Genomic DNA, 23809 nt, shown 5'->3' on the forward strand with positions numbered 1-23809 from the left:
CTAATAGTAATAACCAGCAGGGCCCACACCTCACAGTTGGCCTCGAGCTATCACAACCTCTGCCTCTGAATTCTCACAGCGACCTTCCAGGTCAAGGTTTATCACTGCTGTTTCCTAGAGATAAGAAAAGTGAAGCTTAGAGAGAGGATGGTATCTTTCTAAGGTGACCCAGCTAAGGAATGGCAGGGTGGGGATTTGAACCCTGAGCTCCTGACCCTAATGCTTAGAACTTTCCACTGGTCAGCCCAGGGCAGGGGATTCGCTCCTGGCTGGGAGGCAGGGTCTCCTCTTAACCCCTTCCATCCACAGATGAGATAAGTCAGGTGTCATGTGGTTGAGGGTGGAGGGTATTGGGTAAGGTGCCCCAGCTGTTCCCAGGATTGGTCCCTCTTCCCTACCCCCCCCCCCCGCCAATCTCATCCAGCTCCAGCTTTTCCAGGCCCATTCCTGACACTTTACACTCAGGGGCACTGCTCTGCCCTTTCCTGGAGCTCAGTAGGAAGGGTCTGCAGGGCTGGGTCCTTACTACAGTCCATATGGGAGGTTCCTCCTGAGGGTGAACTGACCCTCCATGAGTCCACACCCCACTGAGGGTTCCCCCGATCAGTTCTCGATTAGTTCTCAGGGGCTGTGCTCTCTGAGGGGAGTCAGGAATGGGAGGGAAAATCAGCCATTAACAAAACAGATAAGTAAAATATCTCATGTGACATTTGGCAATAATGCTCCGGGGAAGGGGAGGGTCTACAATGTTAAATGTTAAAGGCAGGCCTCCCTGAAAAACTGACATTTGAGGTGAGAGAGTGAGCGGAGGGTGTTTCTAGGGTGCAGTCACTCGAGGCGGGGGAGCAGCCAGGGCACAGATTGTGGGTGAGGAGAGTGCCTGCCATGTGCCAGGCCTGGTGGACCTTGTTTTCATAGCACCACTCAGACTCTAGGCCAGAGGCTGACATAGCAGCAGAGATGGAAACAGGGAGCCCTGTTGGGCCAGGTGAGTCATGCAGGGGAGCCGCAATGGTGGTTTGGACCAGGATGGCAGGGGCAAGAGAGGTGAGAAGTGGTTGGATTCTGAATCTATTTGGAGCCAGGGCAAAACGACAGATTTGCTGATGGATTGGATGTGAGGTTTGGCCTGAGTCACAAGCAGGAGGGAGCTGCCATCAACTGAGATGAACTGAGAGGGGAGCTGATTTGGGTAAGAAGGTCAGGACTTTGGTTCTGAGACTAGGAGTTGTGTCCCACTCACCCTTCTCATCTCCAGCATAATAAATGTCCAATAGACGCTTGTTGAATGAGTGAATGAATGGATATGGACAAAGTTGAGAGGGCTAGGTGGCCAAGGCCAGCTGATGAGGGGCTTGTGGGGGGACACAAATCCTGTTCCAGCCTCCCCACCCCCAGCCCTGGGCCCCCAGGCTGGCTGATGCCCACGCCCATACTGGCCCTCTCCCTCCTTTCATCCCTGCAGGGGGAGCTCTCAGGCCAGCTGGGGCCTGGGCTTGTCTGAGTGAGTAACACAGTTGCCCTGGGGCTCAGATGGAGGAAGAGAAGGCGTGGCATCCTGGCAGGCAGGACTGTACTGGGCTTATCCTAAAAAGTACATCTCTGGGCTCTGCCAAGGCCTCCGGGACCTCCTTCAGGTTCTTCAGGGCTCATCAACGCCTCCAGGAGTTCCATCTCATACCTGGGCTCTGATCAATGGGACAGAAGCCAGCACTTTGCAGAGAGGAAGCAGGACAGGGCAGGAAGGCAAGGTGGCAGTGAACAGGAGGAGGAAGGAGAGGAGGAGAAAGAGAAGGCCTGGGGTCTGGTTTCTGGGAGGCTTCTGGGAGGAGGCAGAAGTCTTGTTTCCTGCAGGGCAGGGTTGAAGCAGGCCTTTCTGTGGATGTAGGGACAAGGAGGTGCTCTGGATGGCATCCCGGAGCTTGAGCGCTGCAGCGTTTGTTTCATTGCCATGGTGGCGTCATGCTACCTGGGGGCTGCCTGGGGGCTACCTGAGCATGGGGTTGCTTCCTGTCTGAGGTGCCAAGTGTCATAGAGGCCAAGGTGCCCAGGTAGGAGCTGAAATCACTGTGTTTGACCTGAAGTGTTCCCTCTTTGCATGCTGACTCTGCCTCCCTCCCAGCCTTCCCTCTCTGGGTTGGGCCTGAAATCTCCAGAAGGACTGTAGCTAGTCTCCCAGGAGGAGGGGGCCTGGAGCACTACATAGGGCACTTAACAAGCTTGCGTTCCTGTGCAAGCAACCTCACCTCTCTGTGCTTCTGCTTTTTCATCTGTAATGTGCTAGTGATAGCTCCTTCCTCAAAGACTTGCTGGGAAGATGATTAGATGAGCTCATGAATGTATGGCAGTTAGAACACCATGCCTGAACTTCAGGCACCTGACAAATGACATCCTCTGCTCCATCTCAGATCCTGGGGCAGTGAGCTGACTTGCACAAGGGACATTGAGCTGTCTACCTGGGTAGATGAGGACGAGGACTTGGGTTTTCCTTCCTGGGCCTGTGTTCTTCCTGCTGCATTCCCATCTCTGTTCCGGAAGAAAGAAGACACTTGGAGCTGCAGGAGGCAATCACCGTGGAAACCCATCTGCTGCTTCTGTTTGTTCCTCCAGCTCTGAGCTGTCTAGTGTCTCACTGCAGAATTGACAAGTGTGGGGGCTGGAGATTGCGGGGGGCTCTAGGGTCTCAGCTCTCACTTGCTGGAGTACAGATAACCCCAAACTATGGTGAATCCCCACAGGGCCCTGTGATATCAATCCAGCTCCTGCTAAAGTGAGTCTGCCCCTCTAGGCCCCCCAAGGATGCATGGCAGTATCCACAGCGGATAACTCACACCTGGATCCCACCTGTGAGAGGGCCAAGGGAGCAGCCCAGGGGACCCAGAGAGGGGAGTTGGGGAAAGCAGGTCTGGCTAGTGACCTCAGCCAAGTCAGATCCTTTTCTCTGGGCCATCAATTTCTCTCCATCAGTCTAACACGGTAGCAGGGCTAGGCTTTTCAGAACAAAAAGATTGGGAATTCTTACTCAGAAGTAATCCACATACAGGTTGCAGGTTGAACCTTCCCTCTCCCATCCTGTCGACACTTGACTTTGTTAGGGAAAAGTATACAAAACTTGGAAGTGAGGCAATGGGAAGACTGTGACCTTCATCCGTCCACTGGAGCATCATCTCACAAGCCCCGAGGGTCATGTGACTCCCTGTGTATTAGGATCCAGACATTTTATAAGCCTAAGTGCAAGGATGATAACTCATAGAAAACAGATAACATATACAAGTATTTTTGTCCAATAGTGACACAAATGATTTCTGACCAGTAGAGATCACCCCAAGGATTATAGTCATGCACTGGAGAGCATTTGCCAGTTGGGAATCTGACTAGCAATCTTATTTCAGCCTTCTCTGTGCTTTGTTGACTATTACCAACAAGTCCTCTTTGTCCTCCTTTGTCATCCGAAGAGATTTCTCATATGAGTGAGTGAAATGCAACTTTAGCAGGTGGTCACTATGTATTTGTATGCTTTTTTTTTTTTTTTTAACACTTAGAAGACTGTGAGTCACTGAGCCTCGTTTCTTCTAAAATGAGGAATTCCCGGGAGAGGCTTACAGATTTGCTGACCATGTGCCAGGCACTGTTGAGCTCTTTAGATCTGTGATTTCATTTAAGCCTTGCAGCAAAAATGCCAGGGCGGCTATTCGCCCCATGTTACAGGTGAGGTTAATGAGGTTCAGAGAGGTGAAGCAATTGCTCCAAAGTTTCACAGCCAGTGAGTAACAGAGCCTGGATTTGAACTGTGGGGCTCCTTGAATGAGATAACATGTGGGAAAGTGATTGGTAAACTCTACACGTATACACGCATGTGAATAATTTCAGTCAGCCTGAGGCTGCCTTCTAACCAGCCACACCACATGCAGTTAAGGGTCTGGGCTCCCCTCCCCTGGGAGGTGGGCCTCTGCTTCCTGCAGGGTAGGTTTCTGTTATCCAGAGAAAGCCAGAAGAGATTGAGGTGAGCAGGCATCGCTTGTCCAACCCCTTACAAACAGGACACCATCCCTGCCAGAATGTACAGGCTGAGGCTGAGTTTTCAGCCCTGACTGCTCCTTTGGGGCCTGTTCCTGGGGCAGAGGTCTGCGGTGGAGGCTGGGAAACAGCAGAGCTGGACAGGCCAAGTAAAGTAAATTTCAAACCCTGATTCTGAAGTCATTCTATGCCATCCTCTTGAATATTTCACCTGAATTAGACTCTCTCTGAAAACTCCAGGAGCCATGCCCAGCCTCCCCTAGTTCCTGGAGTCTCCCAGAGCAGTCCACACCCAGATGCTTCCACCTCAGCCCTGGGTGCCAAGGGGTTAATCACTGAGGGCAGCTTGGCAAATGTTTACCTAGCAGGCAGGCTGCTAGGAACTCCAAGTAATTAACAGCCTGCTTTCCAAAGCCAAGGCAGGAAGATTTATTTCACCTCTCCTCCCTCCCCAGGGATGCTGCTTGGCAGAGTAAACACAGCTTTCTGCTGGCTCTTTGAGGAAATGCCCAGAAGAGGGGTAGGATCTGGGGGCAGGGATCAAGCCCAGAGGTAGGCTCCGAGGAGGAGACGAAAGGTGCTCAATGCCATTTTTCTGGAGTTTGGGTCCCATCTTGGGAGCCTGGCCTAGATGGACATTCCTTAAAACATGATAATCATTGCTATAATTGTTGAGACCCTTTACATACATCATCTCATTTAATTCTCACAAGCACCAGAAGGGCGACGGGTTCTTACCTCTGCTCCAAATTAGGAAAGGGAGATGTAGAGGGGAAATCACTTGTCTAGGGTCAGCTAGTGGGTGGTAGAACTGGGACCAAACCCCAGTCTGCTTGACATCAGATCCACGGGCTTTCTAAATTCCCTCACGGAAGAAGAGGCTATCAATTTGTTGGGTACCTACTGTGTGCCAGGCACTGTGTTGGACACTTTATTTCAATCTCTAATCCAGAAATACTTCCTAGAATCTCTTTACCATGCTATTAGCATCAAAAGAGTGAGATAGTACAGTTCATAACTGGGGAAGGAAACACAAGTGTGAACCTCAGAAATAAGAACAGGATGGACCTCAAGTTGCCTCTTGTAATCCAAAGGCTTCCTCATTGGATGTCCATCAGGTCCTGTGGCCCCACCTCCACGCAGACCCTGGCGGTAGCTGGGCTCCCACCTCCCCTGCTCCCCAGTAGTCCAGGCCACCATCATTTCACATCTGGATCATTGCACTGGCCTCTGGTCTCTCATTTCTTCTTGTCTCACAAAAACATTGTCTCCTCACAGCAGCCAGAGGATTTGTTAAAATGTAGATAAACCCCATCCCTCCTTGGCTGTAACTCTGTATTAACCATATCATCTTAGTTTCTGTGTTTTGATTTCGCACTGGGGTCTGGGGACCCTTGAGAGACTGCCCCTCCCCGGGTTATCCAGACAGGAAACAACTCAACCTTGAGCTTGCTTTCCAAATGCAAACCAACCAATTCAGAGCCCATATGCTGTTACCTCCTCTATTGGGCTTTCGCCCTCAGGGCCACTATTCTCCTGCCCTGTGTCCCCCAGGCTCAGATAAGAGACAGGGACAGTCCTTATGCCTCAGAGCCCATTGAAATTACCAACGCCAGCCAATTCTAAGCCTGCTTGCTGCCTCACCCATTCCTCCCACGAAAAACCACAGTAAAGGCCCCTGCCTGTGTTTTCCCCTCCCTCTGCCTCCGACTGACCCTAGTGTTTCCCCACGTGGCCCCACCCCCATGGCATGGTGTGCCCCCTGCTCTCAGGATCTGTGAGTATAACTAATTGTTCTTTTCAGTGGCAGTTGTCTCCTCATCTGTTGGCCTCACCATACCTAAATAAGAATAAAATCTGTATTTAAAACAAACTCCCCCAGTGGCTTCCATTACACAGAATAAAATCCAGGCTTCTTTCCAAAGACTAGAAGGCTCTGCATGATCTGGCCCCTGGCTGCCCTCAAGACTTTGTCTCCTGCCCCCTTCCCAGGCCACCGTGCTCTAGACCCAGCAAAGCCATTTCCACCTTAAGACCTTCCTCCTGGCTGTTCCCTCTGTCTGGAACCTTCTCCGGGAGCTCAGCATGGGTGGCTTCTTACCAACATGCAGGGCTCATGTCACCTTCTCAGAGAGGCCTCTGAGCACTCACCATCAGGGGGTAATAATAGCTGGCATTGCTCGCATGTGTCCATGTGCCAGGCACCATTTTATGTCCTTTCCACATATTCACTCTTTGAATCCTTACAACAACCCTATAAGGTAGGTATATTATTTCCATTTTAGCAAATGAGGAAACTGAGGCTCAGAGAGGTTAAGTGACATGACCAATGTCTCACAGCTAACAGGTAGAAGAGCTGGGATTCAAACTCAGCAGCCCATTTCCAGAGCCTACATTCTGAACCTGAACCTTATCTCCTGGTGCAGAGTCAGTTTACAATAACTATTATTATTATTGTTGTCGTTTTTAACGGAGGCTGAATTTCACCCACCCACACTCTTTAACTGAATTTGGATTCCTTTAGGCGAGCCACTCACTGTCCAGTTTGCCCCAGTCCTTCCTGTTCCTCACTATCTTACACCAATTTACCCAACTTGCTTGGACCCTGAAAAGGCATTCACGTTTGCAGCCTCTGCTCTGGGTGCCTCTTACTCATTCACTCACTCTTTTAACCAACATCCACTGTGTCATGGGCTGTGCTAGGCCCACAGGGACGAATAAGAGAGCATCCATGCCAGTGGCTGTGTTCAGAGACCTGCACACAGGTCACTTCACTGCATTGTTATGTGCACTGTCAACAGGATGTCAACGGGTGTTAAGGAAGCACTGAACAGCACAGGGGGATTCAGCCAGGGAGGATTTCCCAGAGAAAGTGACATCTCTGCTGGGTTTGAAAGATTGGACAGGAAGCAGATGGGAAAGATGCAGCCCAAGCAAGTGGAGGGAGCACAAGCAAACATATGGAGGTGGCGAGTGCACGCATGTCTAGGGACCAGCTTGTCACTTTGCATGAGAAGGAGGAGTGAATCTGATCTTGAAGGGCTTCCAGGCTTCTGGAAGGACTGCAGCTTTTTGTTGTGGATTCTGAAAGCAGCCTAGGAGGATTTTAAGCAGGGACCAACGCAGGGATTTGAAGCGTTGTTGGTAAGGGTTCCACCCTTCACCCACCCCCACTTTTCCCAGCCTGCCTTGAGAACTTGGTCCCCACTCAGCCAGCTCAGGTTCTGCAGGCTAGTGAGCCTTTATTAGGCATTTGATGGGCTTGGTGATGACAAGACTAGGGGCCAGGAAGAGAAGATTAAGAGTGGGAATTCAGGCTTCCCTTGGCCTCTGGACATCCCTGAACTGGCCTAGCCTCCAAGAATCATTTTTGATGAGAGATTCTGGGAAGCAGGCCATTGCTAAGGCCAAGTAAACTCCCAAAGCCATGGAAGGAGCCGGAAAGTAGAAAGCGTAGTGCCTTCACCAGTTTTCCCTTCCCAGGTCGGGGTGGGCAGGATGCCCAGCCTCTTCATTTGCAGGAAGCCCCCTCAATCTGGCCTCCCTCCTCTGGGCTCTGTAGTCCCTGTTCCTCCCAGTTGGGCTCTGGCGATGGCCTTGGGGGACATCTCTGAGCTGTACAGTTAGGCTCCTCTCTGAGAGGGGAAATGTTGGAACACCTTTAGAGACCCCAATTCCCATCCTTTCCCTCCAGCCCAGAGTCAAGGTACGGCAGCAGAGTAGGTAGATCTGCATTTTGGTCCTGGCTTTGCCAGTTATAATTTATAAAATTTGGATAAGTCCCCTGGCCTCTGTGACTCTCTGTGTCCTGACCCACAAACTAAGAATGGTACCACTGATGTCTCAGAATCTTTGTGCCAACTGAACAAGATAGCACTTGCCAAGCACTTGACACAAACATGATTCTTACCAGTGCTGGACACTGGTGGCTGGAGTTCATCAGGTGGAGGGTGGCGGGATGGAGTGAAGTGGACATTGGATGGAGCACAGTGGATTCAACACATGTTTTGGCAGAGGAGACAGCACTTGCAAAGGCATAGAGGGTGACAAGGCATGGCAAGGTAAGAGAATGTTATGTCCTCAAGCACTTCACTGTGCTTGAAGCACGGGGTGGCTGGAGTTCCCCCAAAAGCAGATCCTAAGACTTGGGTGGTCACAACCTATTTGAGAGGTGATTTCAAGAAGCAGAAGTGAGGGCATGGAGAATGAAACGGGGAGGGGAGAAAATAAGATAGGGCTCATTAATGTGCAGCTTGCTGCCATTAACAACTGGGTTCAGTTCCCCTGGAAACTGTCTAAGAGACAGTGTGAAATGCACCTTGGAATCCCCCTATCTGAAGATGGGGAGTCGTCAACTTCCTTGAAGACTGAAGGTCACCCTCGGGGGTGGAGTAGCACATTCCTCTCCCTTCCTGGTTCATAGATGCCTGAGAAAACCCTGGGGCAAGGAAGCAGAGAGAAGCAAGACTCTGAGTGGAGGGGCTCACACCTGCTGGAAACTACCACAAGGGCAGGGGGCTCAGAGCAGGGATGAGGTGATATGAGGCAGGTATCAACACTGTCAGCTCTTACCTCTTTGAGCCTCTGTTTTCTTGTCTGAAAAACAGAAAGAATATGACACGCCTCCCAGGAGGATTAAATGAGGTAAAGTATTTGAAAGTTCCCAATGACATGTCTGATACATACTAGGTAATCAAGAAATGGTTGGTACGGTTGGGCTCAGCTCAGATGCCAGCTCCTCAGGAACTCCTTCCCTGACCATCCTATTGAGAGCCGCTCACTCCTTTTATTTTCCATCGAAGCATCGTATTTCCTTTAGAGCATTTAACAGTATGCAATTATCTTGGTTATGTATCTGTTTATTATCTGTCTCTCCTCAACAGAATGAAAGCACGATGTGTGTAGGGAAATAATCTCTCTATTCACTGCTTGATTTCCAGCACTTATTATTGTTACTATAGTTTAATAATAGAGAAGGACAGTTACTCTTCCTGATCTTTGTTAAGCATGTACTCTACCTGTTAACAGGATGTTAAAAGACAATTCATCTGGACTCCAATTGGGTTCCAATGAGATGAAAGAAAAATAGTGTTTCCCTCTGGGGGTTGAATGATTATAAACTGAGAGGGGACATGAGGCAATCTTTTGGGGGTATTAAAAATGTTCTACATTTCAAACTAGGCGATGGCTATATCAAACTTTTTTAAAAGGTTAAGCTGTACATTTATGGTTAGTGCACTTTATACACTTTATTGTATGCATATTATAGTTTGATTTTAAAAAGCGTGGTCCACCAACTTCAGCAGGTAGTGGGGAGAAGAGGAAATCCAAAGCTAGTCACTCAAATGCCAACTTAACATAACTTGGCAACAAGGTAAAGGCTAGAGTGGGATGGTAGCCAACTGGAAGTGATCCCAGGGCCCTTGGAGGATGGGATCTAAATGAAAGCCTGGAAAATCAACCACTTTCTGAAAAGTTAAAAGCATTTGGCTTGTTTATTCCCCCCAAAAAGACTAGATTGGAAGGAAATATAATGGAACTCAAGTATTTTATTTTGCAACAGCAGTTTGGGCCCAAGGTAGATCTTCCTAACAAAGGAGGTAAAGGAAGCTGAGACATTCCTGTCCCTGGGAAGTTTAAAACTTTGTTGGCCAGCAACTGTCCCCAGCATGGCCCAGTCTGGGAGTAGGAGACAGAGAAACAAACTCCAGCTGCCCCTCTCATGACTAAGGACTCTGGTTAGCCAGGCATGTTCTGGGCCAGCTGCAGAACACTGATTAATTAGCCAAAGAGTGCCATATCTGATCTGCACTAAGCTTTTTATGTTGTACTGTCACTGCCACCAACCACAGCTTAATTAAATCCGGAGCTTAATTACTACAGTGCACTGCTGCCATCAATCTTTTCCTGATGAGTTTATCTTGGCTTCTGGAAGGAATGTGGGGTGACAGTGTGTCAGGAGGAGAGGAGAGTCTAAAGAAGCCTGAAGCATGGAACCTGAACTTTGGTGATTTGCAGATATGAGGGTTGGGCTGATGGAGGGATCAGCTACAGGACTAAGCACCTGACCTCAAAGAGCTCACAATTTATTGGAGAGTTAAGACCTCCCACCTAGGAGACAGCACAGGGCAGAGTGAGGTGAGCTCCCAAATATCCCAGCAACTGAGAGGGGCAGAGGAGAATCGGAAGCTTCATGGAGAGGAATTTCAAAGGAAGAATAGGATTAGATAGATCAACAGGCAGGGCAAAGTGCCTAGTGAAGGGATGAGCATGAATAAAAGTGTGGAGGTAACAATGAGAACCTGCACATCACTCCTGAAGATGTGGTCCTGCCTTCCACTTCAGGTGTGCCTCTCTACTCCATCCCTCACACTCTGCTCCAGCCAGAGTGTAAAACATTCTTCCCACTCACTATATTCCTGTCTAAGTTCTATTCCTTCAGTTCTCAATTTTAACATTTTTCTAAGATCGCCAAGAAGCTTTGATGACACAGCCCCATTTCCCCCAAACCTTGGACAGGTGTCCATTTTCAAGAAGGCTCCCATAACGTTTTCCCCCATTAAATTTTGTATCATTGTGTAATTATTCATTTGTCGGAATCCTCTGCTGGACTGTAATTCTTTTGAGGCTAGAAACAGTAATTTGTTCACCAGTATGTCCCTAAGAACCAGCATAGGGCAAGCAAACTGAGGATGATTGGAGGGGCTGGGGCTGGAAGGGCGGGGAGGAATCTCTCACGTTCCTCTCGGTTCTCAGCCATGAGTTTCTGGAGAAGGACAAGGGAATTATCATTAAGTGTCAAAAGATACAAATGTGCCCGTAATTTGATCCGTCTTATACTCTCACAGGAAGCAAAGTGGGGGAACACAAAACAAGCTCAGATCTCCTCCCCACCTCCCCGAGAACAAAGTGAAGCCACGGTTATCTCCAGCCACGCCCAGGAACTATTTGAGGAACTGTGAGGCGGAGGGTTACTAACCGGGAGGGACTATAAACAGTAACCCTCCGCTCGGGCCTTGTACTCGTGGCGGTGGCTTCTCAACCACCAGGGGGCGGAATCGCACCGCAACCAGGACCTTGGGAGTTTTCAACCAACGAGGAGGGGCCGCACACAAGTCTGGGAATTACAGCCCCAGGGTTGTAGTGTGCATCTTGCGCGGTGCACCTCGGAAGTTATAGTTCCGGGCAGAGAGGCGGAAAATGCTTTTAAGCGCTGATGTTGAGTTCTGGAAACTACGACTACCGAAGCGCTAGAGGCTCCTGGGCAGTTTCTCGTTTCCGTCGAGTTGACCGGCTGGGCTGCTTCTGAGGAGTTAACTTGGCTGGGTAAGTTTGTTTGGAGAAAGCTTCTATTCTGAACTGAGGTGTCTGCGGACTTTTTCAAATTCCAGCCTGGTTTGGGGGCTCCTCGTCTCAATTCCAGAAACTCCACGTTAGTCTTTCAACCTTTCTGTTTCCTAGTGAGACGCCTCCAGTATCCTGCCGCACACTTTAATTCTCCCGCTGTCGTCTTGCGCTCTCACTCTGGCACCCCTGGAATGCCACCCTCGCCTCTCGCCTGAGCCCTCAGCCCCACCATGAGCCCACAGCATCGCCTCTCTGAAACCTGGGATTCTTTGTGCTCCACACCTCCGATGTGCTTCACTCTTACCCTCACTTTCCTGTTTCTCATGTTAGTTAGTGGAAGAAGGGTCGACATTCCTTCTTCCCAATCCACGGAAGAGCCCAGGGCCCGAAGTTAGCCGACCAGGCTTTTATTCCAGCTCTGCAGCGCTCTCGGTGTGTGACCTAGGGCAAAACTTAAAGCCTCTCTGGGACTCACTCTCTTCCTGTACAAAATGGAGATGACAGTTGCTCTCGCGGTCTTAGGTTGGGGCTGTGTTGTGGAGCTAATATGCTAATATGCTCTATAAACTGTAAAGCCTCCACAAGCGAGAGAGATTGTTTTTACTATAATTATTAATGCTCTGGAATACTGTTATCTTGGCTTCTTTTATAGCTCTGCCTCCTTGTTGCTCAAACCGGCCCCTTAAGCACTTGGTGTCTCCATTCTCTAAGAACAGGATATTTCCTCACTTCCCCAGAGACCAAAGTTTACAGAGCTTTGTCTGAAAGGAAGCCCCAGAGAATTGCTTATCTTGGACTCTGTCCTGAAATAGCCAGTGATGAAAAGTCCAGCAGCTGGCAGAAGAGTGGTTCCTGCTCACTGGAAACAAGGCCCCAGCAGGAGATGAACAGCTGCAGTGTAAGCCCTATTCATTCCCTCTAGGCTCTTTTGGGCCTGTTTAGTAGACTCTGGTTTTGGTAGGGGTTTGTCAGACCCAAAAAGGCTGGGAGGAAAGAAACCGTTTTGTCAAAAGGTTTCATCCAGAAAACCAGAAAAATCCAGGGTAGAGGGAAAAAAAATTTTTTTGGCTGTGTATGATAAAAGAGAAACATACCATTGTTAATTAATTCCTAATATTTTGTGAGCACTTAAAGTGTACCAGGCCCTAGGCAATATCAGTTTTCTTATTAAATTTCACTTATGATGTGTCCTCATTTTACTTATAAAGGAGCTTAGGCTCAGAGAGGTCATGTAGTTAGTTACAGTTCTAGTGCCTTCTGTATGTCAGGTACTTTACATACATTCATTTAATCTTCGTCAACTTCATGAGCGATTATTTTTTATCATGTGAGAAATTTTCAGAGGCTTAGAATTGAAGGAGCTTCCTCAAGATCACACAGCCAACTGAGCAGTAGAGAAGGAATTCAGACTGTCACCAAGGCCTTTCTTTTCCCACTATTCCACATAACCTAATTTTTAGATTAAGAAGACAGGGATTAAAGAATTGAGAGGGTTTAAATCAAAGCCAAATAAACATTTATTGGGTCCCTACTATGTGGGGGAAGAATGAGGATAGATGCTTTGACCTACAAAGAAATATAAAACGCAGTCTACCTCTGTAGTATATCTGAAGACATAAGTGTATAAAAAATTAAATGACATTCATTGATAAATTGATTATTGAGACCGATTATATGCAAGGCACTACATTAAGCCTAGTAACTGACAGGAACATGCCTCTAGGTGGCCATAGGGATTAAACCAAGTGATATCATAGTCATTATCATTTCATTAATTTAAACATGGTGGACTGGAACACCATATAAACCCAGAGAGGTTTTTTGCATACACACGTGTCTGAATAAAAGAAAAGTCCTGTGTACCATCTGGACCACAGGTTCTCGAACCTTGGGGATAGGAAAGTTTGGGAAGCTTTGTAAACCAATTGACCTCTGAGAATGGGGACCCTAAAATCTTTATTTGGAAAAATTTTCCAGGTGATTGTGTTGATAGATTCAGGAACCTCTGTTGTAGATTCTGCTTGGACCACTTATTATAGGCAAGTCACTGATTGAAAACTGCTAGAATAGGTACTAATTCAAGAGCTGTCTTGACGCAGCCTGTGATTGGCTATCAGGTGAGGGATGCAGACAGTACTTAAGAGTTGAGCGGAGGGAAGGTTGAAATCACTGAGGATCAGAGATTGCACTGGGCTTTGATGGGTGGGGCAGGTTTGGATAGGTGGAGAGGCTTCTAGACAGGCACCACCATGAATTGTATAGGTGAGTCAAAGAAGGTAGAGACACCTGGGCTGATTTCCTTGGCGAGTTCCATGGCATTTATTAGAAATGACTCTGGATGCTCTGGGTCGATGTTTCTTAGTAAAAATTGAAAGTTAGATTGGATTTTCCTGTCTCTCCATTCTACTTGGGTATCAGTCAATGTGAGCCCAGGGAATGCAGATTCATATTCATGTTAGACTCAGTCTGGCCAATTAGCTTCTTCAATTTTATTTATTTCCACACTTAGTTTACTTGCTGACTTTTCTGAGAAATTTTCCAAGACTAGAGAGTTCTGCTCCCCTTCTGTTTGGCCGTTTTTGTGCCCCATTATCCTGATTCCTAGCCCATGCAGTGTTCTCTATTCAGGTTAAGACCAAAATCTCTTCCTATAAGAAGCTACTATCATTCTGGTCACCCAGTCCTGAAACCTGACTCATCTTTGGCTCTTTCCTCTCCCTTGACTCCCCACATAGTAGCCAAATCCTATTGCTTCTACGTTTCTCTCAATCAACAAATATTTCCTGGATACTTCTAAGGGCCAGGTACTGCACTAGGTACTTTAAATGCATTATTTCGTTTTATCTCCATAGCAACTCTATGAGGATGGGAAGCTTTCCCATTGTACAGTTGGGGAATCGGGCTTGGAGAGAGCAGATAAATTGCCCAGGGTAAGAAAGCTAGATAACGAAGGAGCTGGGCCTCAAACTTGGGACTTTCAGACCTAATATCTTTCATGTCTACAATAGATTCCAACTTCTTAGTCTAGCAGTTGAAGGAGTGCCACCCTCCAAATCTGGTCACCTCTTCCTTTTCTCACCTTGCACCCATCATGAACTACTCAAGGTTTCTCAGGTGTGCTTTCTTACCTCTATGCCTTTGCTTACACACTTTCTTCTACTTGAAAGTCAATTTCTGCACATTCTCTTGCCCTCCACTTCCAAGCTAAAGGAGCTCTTTCTTCTCGAACTCCCACAGTATTTTGCCTGACCCTCTTTTATGGCAGTTAGAACTGTCACGTGGGTGGCGTGTTTTGTGTACCCTCCCCCCACCCGTCATAGGTCCTCCGTGCATTTAACCTCAAGGGGAAAAGGTCAGGGTCTGAGACAAAGCAGCACGCATTCAACTTCATTTTGGCTAAATGGTCCACTGACTGCACCAGGAGCTTAGCTTTAAAAAAAAAAAGAGAATTGGGTTTATTTTTAAATTTGCTCAGAGAAGCAAAATGAAAGTCTGTAGTAGAAAAAGTATCACTTACTATCTTCCAAGTTAAATAGAATGACATTAGGATTATCAGTAGTCTTGAGTTTTCCATTAGACCAGACAATTAGAAGTTGGCAATGAGGAGATCTAGGTGTAAAGGTAGTTCTGCTGGTAACCTTGAGCAACTCACCTAACCTCTTAGGACCTTGATTTCTTCATTAGTAAATCACATTTAAGTATCGGGCTGGTGTGGGTTGGTGCGGGGGATAGTTGTGTGGAGAAGTGATCTCTAAGGTCCCTTGTTGCCCAGACATGCTTTGACTTGAACTCTCTGATCCGTCCCAGAGCATCTTAAAGAAAGCAGAATCATGTAATGACTACACATGTGGGTTTAGGACTCAGTATATCAGTTTAGATGCTTCTGGTTCAGGCAATAGAGATCTAAACCCAGTTGGTTTAAGCAAAAAAGAGGTTTATTGACTCATGTAACTAGAAGGTCTAGGAGTGGGTCAGGTTTCAAGTACAGTTGATGCTTAGTTCTTAATGCTTCACTAATATGACTCCATTTCTCTGTGAGTCTCTAAGCTCTGCCATCCTCCACAGGTAGCTTCATCCACAAGGTAGCAAAGTGGCTGCAACAGTTCAAAGCTTCATACCTGCACATCACTCTAGTTCAAAACAAGAAGTTTTCCACTTCAACCATCAAACTGAAGTCCTGGGCTTTACTCTGGTTGGACCAGCTTATGTCGTGAACCTTCTGTTCATTGAAATACTGACAGAGATACCAAGGGCTGATTGGCACAGGTCATTTGAGGCCCAAATCTAGAGGTTAAGGAAGTGTCAGCCCCACTCAAATCACAAGGCTTCTGCATCAAAGGGCAAGATAGAACGGATTTCAAGAAGTTTGGCCACATTCTCCATGACCACATTGCCCACAGTCAGATTCTGGTTCTCCTAGTTGTACATTCTTGGGTAAATTGCCTAACTTTATTAAGCAACAGTTCCTCATCTGTAAGGTGAGATAACAATACACATCCCAGAGGACTGTTGTAAGGATCCAATTAAATAATATGTGTATGTGGAGCATTTGGTGTAGTTCCTGGCACAGAGTCAGTGTGCTGCTGCTACTGCTGGTGGTGCTGGTGATGTGATTGAAGAGGGGTGGAGAGAAATGGCATTGGCCCCAGTTTTAAGAAGAGCCAAGATACAGGACTGTTTTCCAGTCAGAGCATACACACCTGCCACGCTGAAGGCTCCTGTTTCATCAACTGCCCACGTCATACTCTTACCTATCTCTGCCCCTTTCTGCTCTTACGTCCTTTCTAGAAATGCTTTCCTTCTTCTCCCCTGTCCCTAAATCTTTCTCGTATTTCAAGGCCCAGCATAAGTGCCACTCTTGTAGTTAATAGTTTAGGTCAGTGATTTTGTATGTCTATAACTGTCTCTCCATGAGCAGGATCAGTGAGACTTAAGAACTCAGGTCTGGATTAGATAGACATGAGTTTGCCACTGGTAAGCAGTGTGAGTTGGGAAAGTTATTCAGCCTCTTCATGCCTTAGTTTTCTCATCTGTAAAACAGTGTCTTAACAGTACCTTCTTCAGACAGTTGTAGAGGGAATGAAATGATGCTGCATGGGTAAAGTGTTTAGTTCAGTGCTGATACAGAGTAAATAATGGGTGTTAGTACTTATCGTTATTCCTAGCCTCACGAGGGCAAGGTCTGTGTTATACTTTTTGCAGCAGTTACTGCTGTGCCGGGCACGTAGTAGGTGCTGAGTAAACACTTGTTAGTGGTTTTGAGGAGTATGGAAGCTCTCTTTCCTTTTTGTGACTGTCTCCTCACCTCTCCACCACCACCAACAGAAAAAGCAGCCCCTAAACCTTAGTGAAGTCAGTGTAGCAAGTGGATGATGTGGAAGATTGAATGAGTCACTGGCAGGGAGGATGCGGTGATGAGGGGTGGACGGGGGTGGCAGATGACATGAATAAGCAACAGGAAGAGGAAACCGGCAAGAGGCTGTTCTGTGTTCCGCCCTCCAGCCTTCAAGTTCAGCTGCGGCCCAAGTTGTCGTTCAGTTCAGCTGGTGATGAAATGGGGGTCACCCAGTCCGTGGGCTTTCCGCCTGTCTCAGGACCCCACCTCGTGGGCTGTGGGGATGTGATGGAGGGTCAGAGTCTCCAGGTAAGTGTCTCCAGCACATCTTCACTGCTTCTGTCTGCACCACTATCAATAGCGAGTATGATGGTGCAATTCCAGGTGGGGGAACTTAGAGCTAGTTCAGATTTGGTTATAGACCCCCCAGGTCTCTTTTCCCTGACCTTTTTTCTTCCTCTTTCCAATTAGAAACATCTCAATAGACAAGAGATGCTGAGTTCTTTTTCCAGCTAGGAGGAAATTGGGGCTCTCAGATGTCTTGAGAGCAGGTGCCTGATCCTCGAAAGGATTTGGATCTCATCCTAATCTGAGTGTACAAAAGGAAGAGCAGTGGACCATTGACTTTTGACTCCCTGACCTGGGTAGGAAGACAGTCTCTGTTTCCCTTCTCCTGCCTTCGTCTGTTTTTCCCCTCCACTCTGGTTCAGGACTTTTCCTCCATTGGTTCCTAGGTTATTCTCTGGTGGCCCTTGAACTCCCCCTCTCCCCTGTGAGAGGCACCTACTTCCTGGTAACATCTCAGCCACTGCCATGTAAAGTGAGTGTGCCACTGCTTCCCAAGGGCCAGCCGGGAGGATTGGCCTTGCTGACCCATGGATGCCAGCACATTCAGCACAAGGGCTAATTTCTTGCTCCTGGGGCTCCTCCAGGCCTGGACTCAGGGCCAGGTTTAAATCTTTAAGTGTCCCAAGTACTGGAAATATTTTAGTGCCCCTCAGATATAATTCAAAATACAGTTGGCTACTTGAAATAACATAAGCCTTACATGTATGCTAAACATAAAATTGCTGCTTTCTGGATTTTTCTGAATGTGGAATTCAGGTATATGAATTGAAGCTAAAGTTTCTCTGTTTCGGTGCTTTGCTGGTACCCCAAAACCTGCTGAGTGTGTCTGTTGGGAAATCTGTCTGTGCTGGGGCTTCTTGCTCTGAGCAGCTGCTCTCTTTTCTTTCTTATAGGGGAGCTTCTTTCGACTCTTCTATCCCTGCCAAGAGGCAGAGATCACTGAGCAGCCCCTGTGGATTCCCCGCTATGAGTACTGCACTGGCCTGGCCAATTACCTGAAGATTAATAAGCGCTGGGGGGCTTTGCTGTTCAACCTGGCTGTGGGTAAGGACTGGCCTCAGGCCTAGAAGCTCTCCCAGTTGCTTGGTTATGTTCCTAGGAGATCCCCCAGCAGACACGTACCTTATAATTTGCGTTGTCCATCCCTTTTGTAGTGGGGCATCCATTAGCCAGTGTGGGATGGAGAGTTGGAGAGAATTACCTGTGTAAGAGCTTTGGTTGTAGAGTTAGACTGTCCTGGATTTGAATCCAGACTTTATAATTTACTAGCTGTGGGACTTGGGCAAGTTACTTAACCTGTCTGAAGATCTACCTCTGCAAGGTTGTAGTGTGGGATGTATAAAAACGTGCGCTCCAGTGCAGTGCTTGGGGTATAGAATATGTTCCATAAATGGTGCCTGTTACTCATTTACTCAGCATGTATTAGTGCCAGCTGTAGTGTAGATCAAAGAAACATTCTTAACTACCAAAGAGCACAACATCTCCTGCAGTTGCTCCCCTTGCTCTCCCCTCTTCTGAATCAGATCACATTGAATCATCCATTTCCCCCAAAGGCCCTACCATTAGGAACTCTACTCACTGCTTGGCATCTCAGGGATTTATCCAGTAGGTTGTTCAGTACTTCCCCCTTGGATTTCTCTTCCCATTTTCTGTTGTGTTCAGGCTCCCTAGGGGAGAGAAAGGGTAAGGACAGGTGATTGATTGTCCTGGGCTACTTGTGCAAAGGTGGTTCTCCTGAGAGGAGGGCCGCATGTCCCCTCTATGCCTGTCCCTAGGCTGCCCTTGGGATTATAGTTTTGGGGCAGCTGGGGATTCTATAGCCCATGTCTCTGCTAGGATCTTCTCGCCTGCCTGTTCACTGGAATGGCGCCTTTAAGACAAAGGACTCTGGATACCCCTTGATCATCTTCTCTCATGGCTTGGGAGCCTTCAGGTAAGAGCTGCTCTCTGCAGACTTTGTCATATTCTTTGGCCTTGCCTGGTGGCAGCTGCTGAGTCTTAACTTATTCTAAAAGGGCAGAGAGACACATATTTCCATCTGCCATCTGTCTTATCTACCATCTGCTTCATCCCCAAGCACTGGGTTCACCTTTTCTAGAAGGCCCTTCCCAAACCCCTTTCACCTGATGGAGCCTTTCAGCAGGCTTCGCATCCTTCACTTCTCACATTCCAGCATTTCTATAGATACGTGCTCTTAGCTTTCTTCCTCCATAACAGCCCATAAGTACTAGAAGGAGCTTGAGCCTTATGATCAGAGAGTTGTTTATTCAACACACATTGAGGGCACCTCCTCCTGGGGCACCGTCGTAGCAGTGAGTCACACAGACTTGCCCCCTGCTCTCGTGGCGCTCGCAGCCTCAGCTGTAAATCTCCTCTGTAACACTGTGCTCTGTGTGAGCTTGGGACTGTGGGAGAACTCTCGAAGCTGGAATTTCCTCATCTGTCAAATGGGATGCCACTTCCACAGGGTGATTTGTGAGGACTCAGTTAGACATGTACTTAGTAGGTACACACTCATACCAGTGCTCCCCTCTGTCTCTACGTGAAGGATCGCGGAACAGTGGACTGTGAGATCTCTCACCAGACTTCAGGAAATGCTGGCCTTAATTTTTTCAGTATCCATTCAGAATTCTCCCTATGAGTTCTGATTTCTACACCTTGGAGTGTTATTTAGCTTAATAGCTGCAGTACATGTGTTCCTGTTTAAGCTTGTGAATATTCTTTGTCTGTTCATTCATTAACATATAAGTTTAGTTTATGTCCTAGAGTGTTACATGTTTGAAAGGCATCTATTTTTGCCTTTTCACCCCCTCACCCCAAATCATTGTCTACACTACCCAGGGAGATCTGTTTTAAAACCAAATATGATATTGTCATTCCAGCACCTAGAATAGTGGCTGGCATATTGTAGGTGCTCAGTAAATACTTGTTGAATGAATGAATGAATGTCATTTCCATACCAAAATCTTTTTAATAGTCCTTCGAATTTAATTCAGCTCTTGTCAGGGTCTTACCTGAATGCAAGTTTAAGACAAAGTTTCCGGCCTCATTGCTTGCTGCTTGCCCTACTCCAGCTCTCCAGACAAACAGCCCTAAAGGCAAGGTGTTAGTTTCCGCCTCAGGGTTTTCATCTGTGCTGTGCTTTGCTGCTGTTCTCTTTGCCTGGAATATTTGCTGTTCTTCTCCTCTCTTCCCCTCCCCCTTTTCGTCTTTTGCCTAGCTAATTCCAGATTGCCTTCAAGGTCTTAGTTTGAGTGTCACTTTCTTAGGGACACCCATCCTGACCCTTATATTATATTAGATTAAGTTTTCCAGTTGTGTGCTTTCGTAAGACAATCTGTACTTCCCAGCACTTAACATAATTGTAATGAATTAATTATTTGTGTGATTATTCTTTTTTTTTTCAATTTTAGAACATTTTAATCACCCTAAAAAGGAAACTTTAGCAATCACTTCCAATTCTCCTCCAAACCTCCACCCTCCCACCCCCACCCCAGCCCTTGGCAATCATTAATCTGCTTTCTATCTCTGTGGATTTACCTATTCTGTACATTTGCATAAATGGAATCATACAATATTGGATATTTTATAACTAGCTTCTTTCACCTAGCATAATGTTTTCGAGGTCCATCCATATTGTTGCAGATAACAGAACTTCGTTTCTTTTTGTTGATGAATAATATTCCAGTGTATGGATATATCACATTTTATTTATCTGCTCATCAGTTGATGGATATTTGGGTTTGTGTGATTATTCTTTAATGTATTTTTTTCTACTAGATTGTAAGCTCCATGAAGACAGAGACCATGTCTGTCTTCTGTCTTTCTCAGTGCCTAGGACATTACTTGGAAAATAGTTTCCCAATAAATATTTATGTTTTGCTAGCTTCTATTCATTCAGCAAATGTCTGTTGAGCACCTGCTCTGTGCCAGCCTGTTGGCGTGAGAAGAAGGTGGGACATACAGAGAGAAACAAATCAAGGAATTTACATCCACCACAGGAGACCGAATATGGATTCATATAACTTTAGGCTATGGCAGAAAGTGGAGGGCACATTGTGGTGATGGCGCTAGAAAGGCAGCAAGATGGTTTTCAGTATTGCTTTCTTATTCAGTAAATTTAGTTACCTGCCATGTGCCAGGGCCTATGCTGGGGTTGAATATTCAGTAGTGAATAAGATGGAGCCCCTGCTTTCAGACTGTATTCTAGTTGGGAAAAGAAGCTAAGAAATATCCTTTCCTAAGCTCACAGGTATCTTACAGAAAGAGCAGGTGAGTACATGACTTTAGAGTGGCCTTTATGGTCTAAGAATCTGTATTGAGACTTCATATCTCAACAGACCTGGCTGAGCCAGTTATAAATACTCTAATCATTAACCAGAGTGAAATTCCAAGAAAAAGGGCAGGGAGGTAAAGGGACATGGTTTCCTCTCGTTGTATCTTATGGCAAATTCAGCACCAGAAATCCTTCCCATGGGTCACGGACCTATGCCTTCCCATCCCAGGGAAGAGTATGTGTATTTAAATATTAACTACCGGTTTGCAGTGTGCCTTTGTCCCCTTTGGTTCCCACATAGTCCTGTGAGGTAGATGGGGTGGAAGCATATTTCACAGATGAATAAACCAGCTCTGAAAGGCAGTCTTGCCCAAGGCTATAGTTTGAACTGGGAAGGGATCAGAAATCTCTCTGGCTTTCAAGTCCAGTTCATTGCCTCCCCAAGAGAAGTGGGAGAAGGTGAAAAGAAACTTAAGAAACTGACCTTCCTGAATCAATTAGGATACAAGCAAGTTATATTTAACAGAACTACAAACAATAGGGACCTAAATAATATAAAGTTTATTTTTCACTCAGATTTTTTAAAAAGCTAGAGGTAGAGCTGATATTGTAGTTCCACAACGTTACCAGAAAACCAGATTATAAATCTTGCTGTGCACACGTGGCTTCTGTTTCTAAGGATGTCTCATGATCCAGGGTAGCTGCTTTGGCTCTAGCCATTACATCCACAGTCCATACAACAGGAAGAGAGAACTCTCCTGAAATTTTTATATAACATGACTGCTTACATCACATTGACTAGAGCTGCTCTGTCCATTATGGTAGCTTCTAGCCACATGTGGCTATTGAACATTTGAAATATGGCTGGGCCAACTGAGATGTGCTGTAAGTATAAAACACACGTTGAATTTCGAAGACTACATATGAAAAAGAAAGAATGTAATAAAATATTTCATTAATTTAAAAGTATCAACTATTTGTTAAAATGATAATGTTTTGGCTATACTGGATTAAATAAAATATATTATTAAAGTTAATTCTACTTGTTTCTTTTCAATGTATCTATTGAAAAAAAAGTTTAATTACTTATGAGGGTGGTATTATGATACTGTTGCTGGGCTAAAAATCACACAGACAAACTTGGCTGCAGAGAGGCTGAGAAATATATTTTGATGGCATGACAATGTCTTCAGCTGAAAATTAGATTCTGTTATTACAGAACAAGGGAAAAATAGGTGTTGGAGTAGACAATTAGTGCCTGCTGTATTTCTTTTTTCTGAAAGATTGGAGGGCAGACTGAAAAAACCCACGTGCTAAATCACAGGTAGAGATTTACATGTTAAAGAAATAGCCAGAGTCTCTGTCCTCAAGGAGGTTGCCAACTAATTTGGGACACATACAATATATGGACAATAAAAATGCAATTGTTTGAAGTAGCCAAACTGTATTGGGGTGGGGGGCGTGGAGATGAATCAGTTTCTGGGGTTGAAAAACACAATGGATCAATTTGCATATGCTTCCTGGAGGAGGACACTTGGATCTTGGGGAGAGAAGGGGTGTGCTGGCTGGAAAAAGCTCCTTGAGAAGCCCTTGAGAAGGGCTGCTCCAAATGAAACTTCCTCCATTCAGTCTTTTGAGATAGCTACTAGCAGAGTGTGGTCGGACGGGGGGCTAAGGGCAGGCCATTCTTTTGATCACTTCTCTTGGTTCCTTCCTGGATCTCTAGGACACTGTATTCAGCCTTCTGCATGGAGCTGGCCTCTCGTGGCTTTGTGGTTGCTGTCCCAGAGCACAGGTGAAGGATGACAATCTGACGAACTATCATGGATTGGGTGATACAGGCTCATCCCCTGTCAATATATTATTTCTAATCCTCACAACACTATGCAGGGTAGGGATTATATCCATTTTAAAGGTGAAGAAACCAAGGTTCAAAGATGTTAAATAACTTGCTAAAAGTGACACAGCTGAGTTGGGGTTCAAACCCAGTCTCCAAAATCCATGTTTTTTCCTACTCTCCTATGTGTGTCCCCAGATCTTTGACCCTGTTAGCCAGAGGATGATCTAGAGTGTCTTGGCTGAAAAGGAGGATTTGGTAAAGGGAAGAAATAAGTCCAGGTTCTTCTGGTTTCTCTCTGGTGGCGTATGTCCTGCAGGGATGGGTCAGCTGCAGCCACCTGTTTCTGCAAGCAGGCCCCAGAGGAGAACCAGCCCAATGGTGAGTCACTGGAGGAGGAATGGATCCCCCACCGTCAAATTGAGGAAGGGGAGAAGGAATTCCATGTTCGGAACTGCCAGGTAGGCTTGCGCCAGTAGGGCTGTGGGGAGTTACTAAGCCTGCCTGCCCTAAACTACACTTACTAAGAAGACCTTGAACTAACCTCTCTTGAAATCTCAATTATAGTGGATCTGAGCTTGCCACATCAGAGAAATGGGGTATTAATTAAGACTCTTAGAATTTCAAGTGACAGAAACCCCACTTACTC

General features: G+C 46.5%; 1 protein-coding gene across 26 annotated transcripts in view; it reads left to right on the forward strand.

Annotated features, from left to right (window-relative positions):
• The first annotated feature begins 11108 nt into the window (after positions 1-11108).
• PAFAH2 (platelet activating factor acetylhydrolase 2) overlaps positions 11109-23809 on the forward strand; it is a 60960-nt gene continuing 48259 nt past the window's right edge. For 8 of the 26 annotated variants that reach the window (XM_074377117.1, XM_074377131.1, XM_074377130.1 and 5 more), the window contains exons 1-6: positions 11112-11343; positions 16867-17008; positions 17941-18091; positions 18884-18980; positions 23050-23118; positions 23480-23621. In XM_074377117.1, the coding sequence (XP_074233218.1) occupies positions 16919-17008; positions 17941-18091; positions 18884-18980; positions 23050-23118; positions 23480-23621 (549 nt within the window). In that variant the 5' untranslated portion in view covers positions 11112-11343; positions 16867-16918. Of the gene's footprint in view, positions 11344-12079; positions 12263-16866; positions 17009-17170; positions 17344-17940; positions 18092-18883; positions 18981-23049; positions 23119-23479; positions 23622-23809 lie in introns of those variants that run through there. The other 18 variants (XM_010948046.3, XM_074377127.1, XM_074377115.1 and 15 more) reach the window with 10 other exon arrangements.

The sequence above is a fragment of the Camelus bactrianus genome, chromosome 13, assembly GCF_048773025.1.
Source record: "Camelus bactrianus isolate YW-2024 breed Bactrian camel chromosome 13, ASM4877302v1, whole genome shotgun sequence".
In the NCBI taxonomy this organism is placed as follows: domain Eukaryota; kingdom Metazoa; phylum Chordata; class Mammalia; order Artiodactyla; family Camelidae; genus Camelus; species Camelus bactrianus.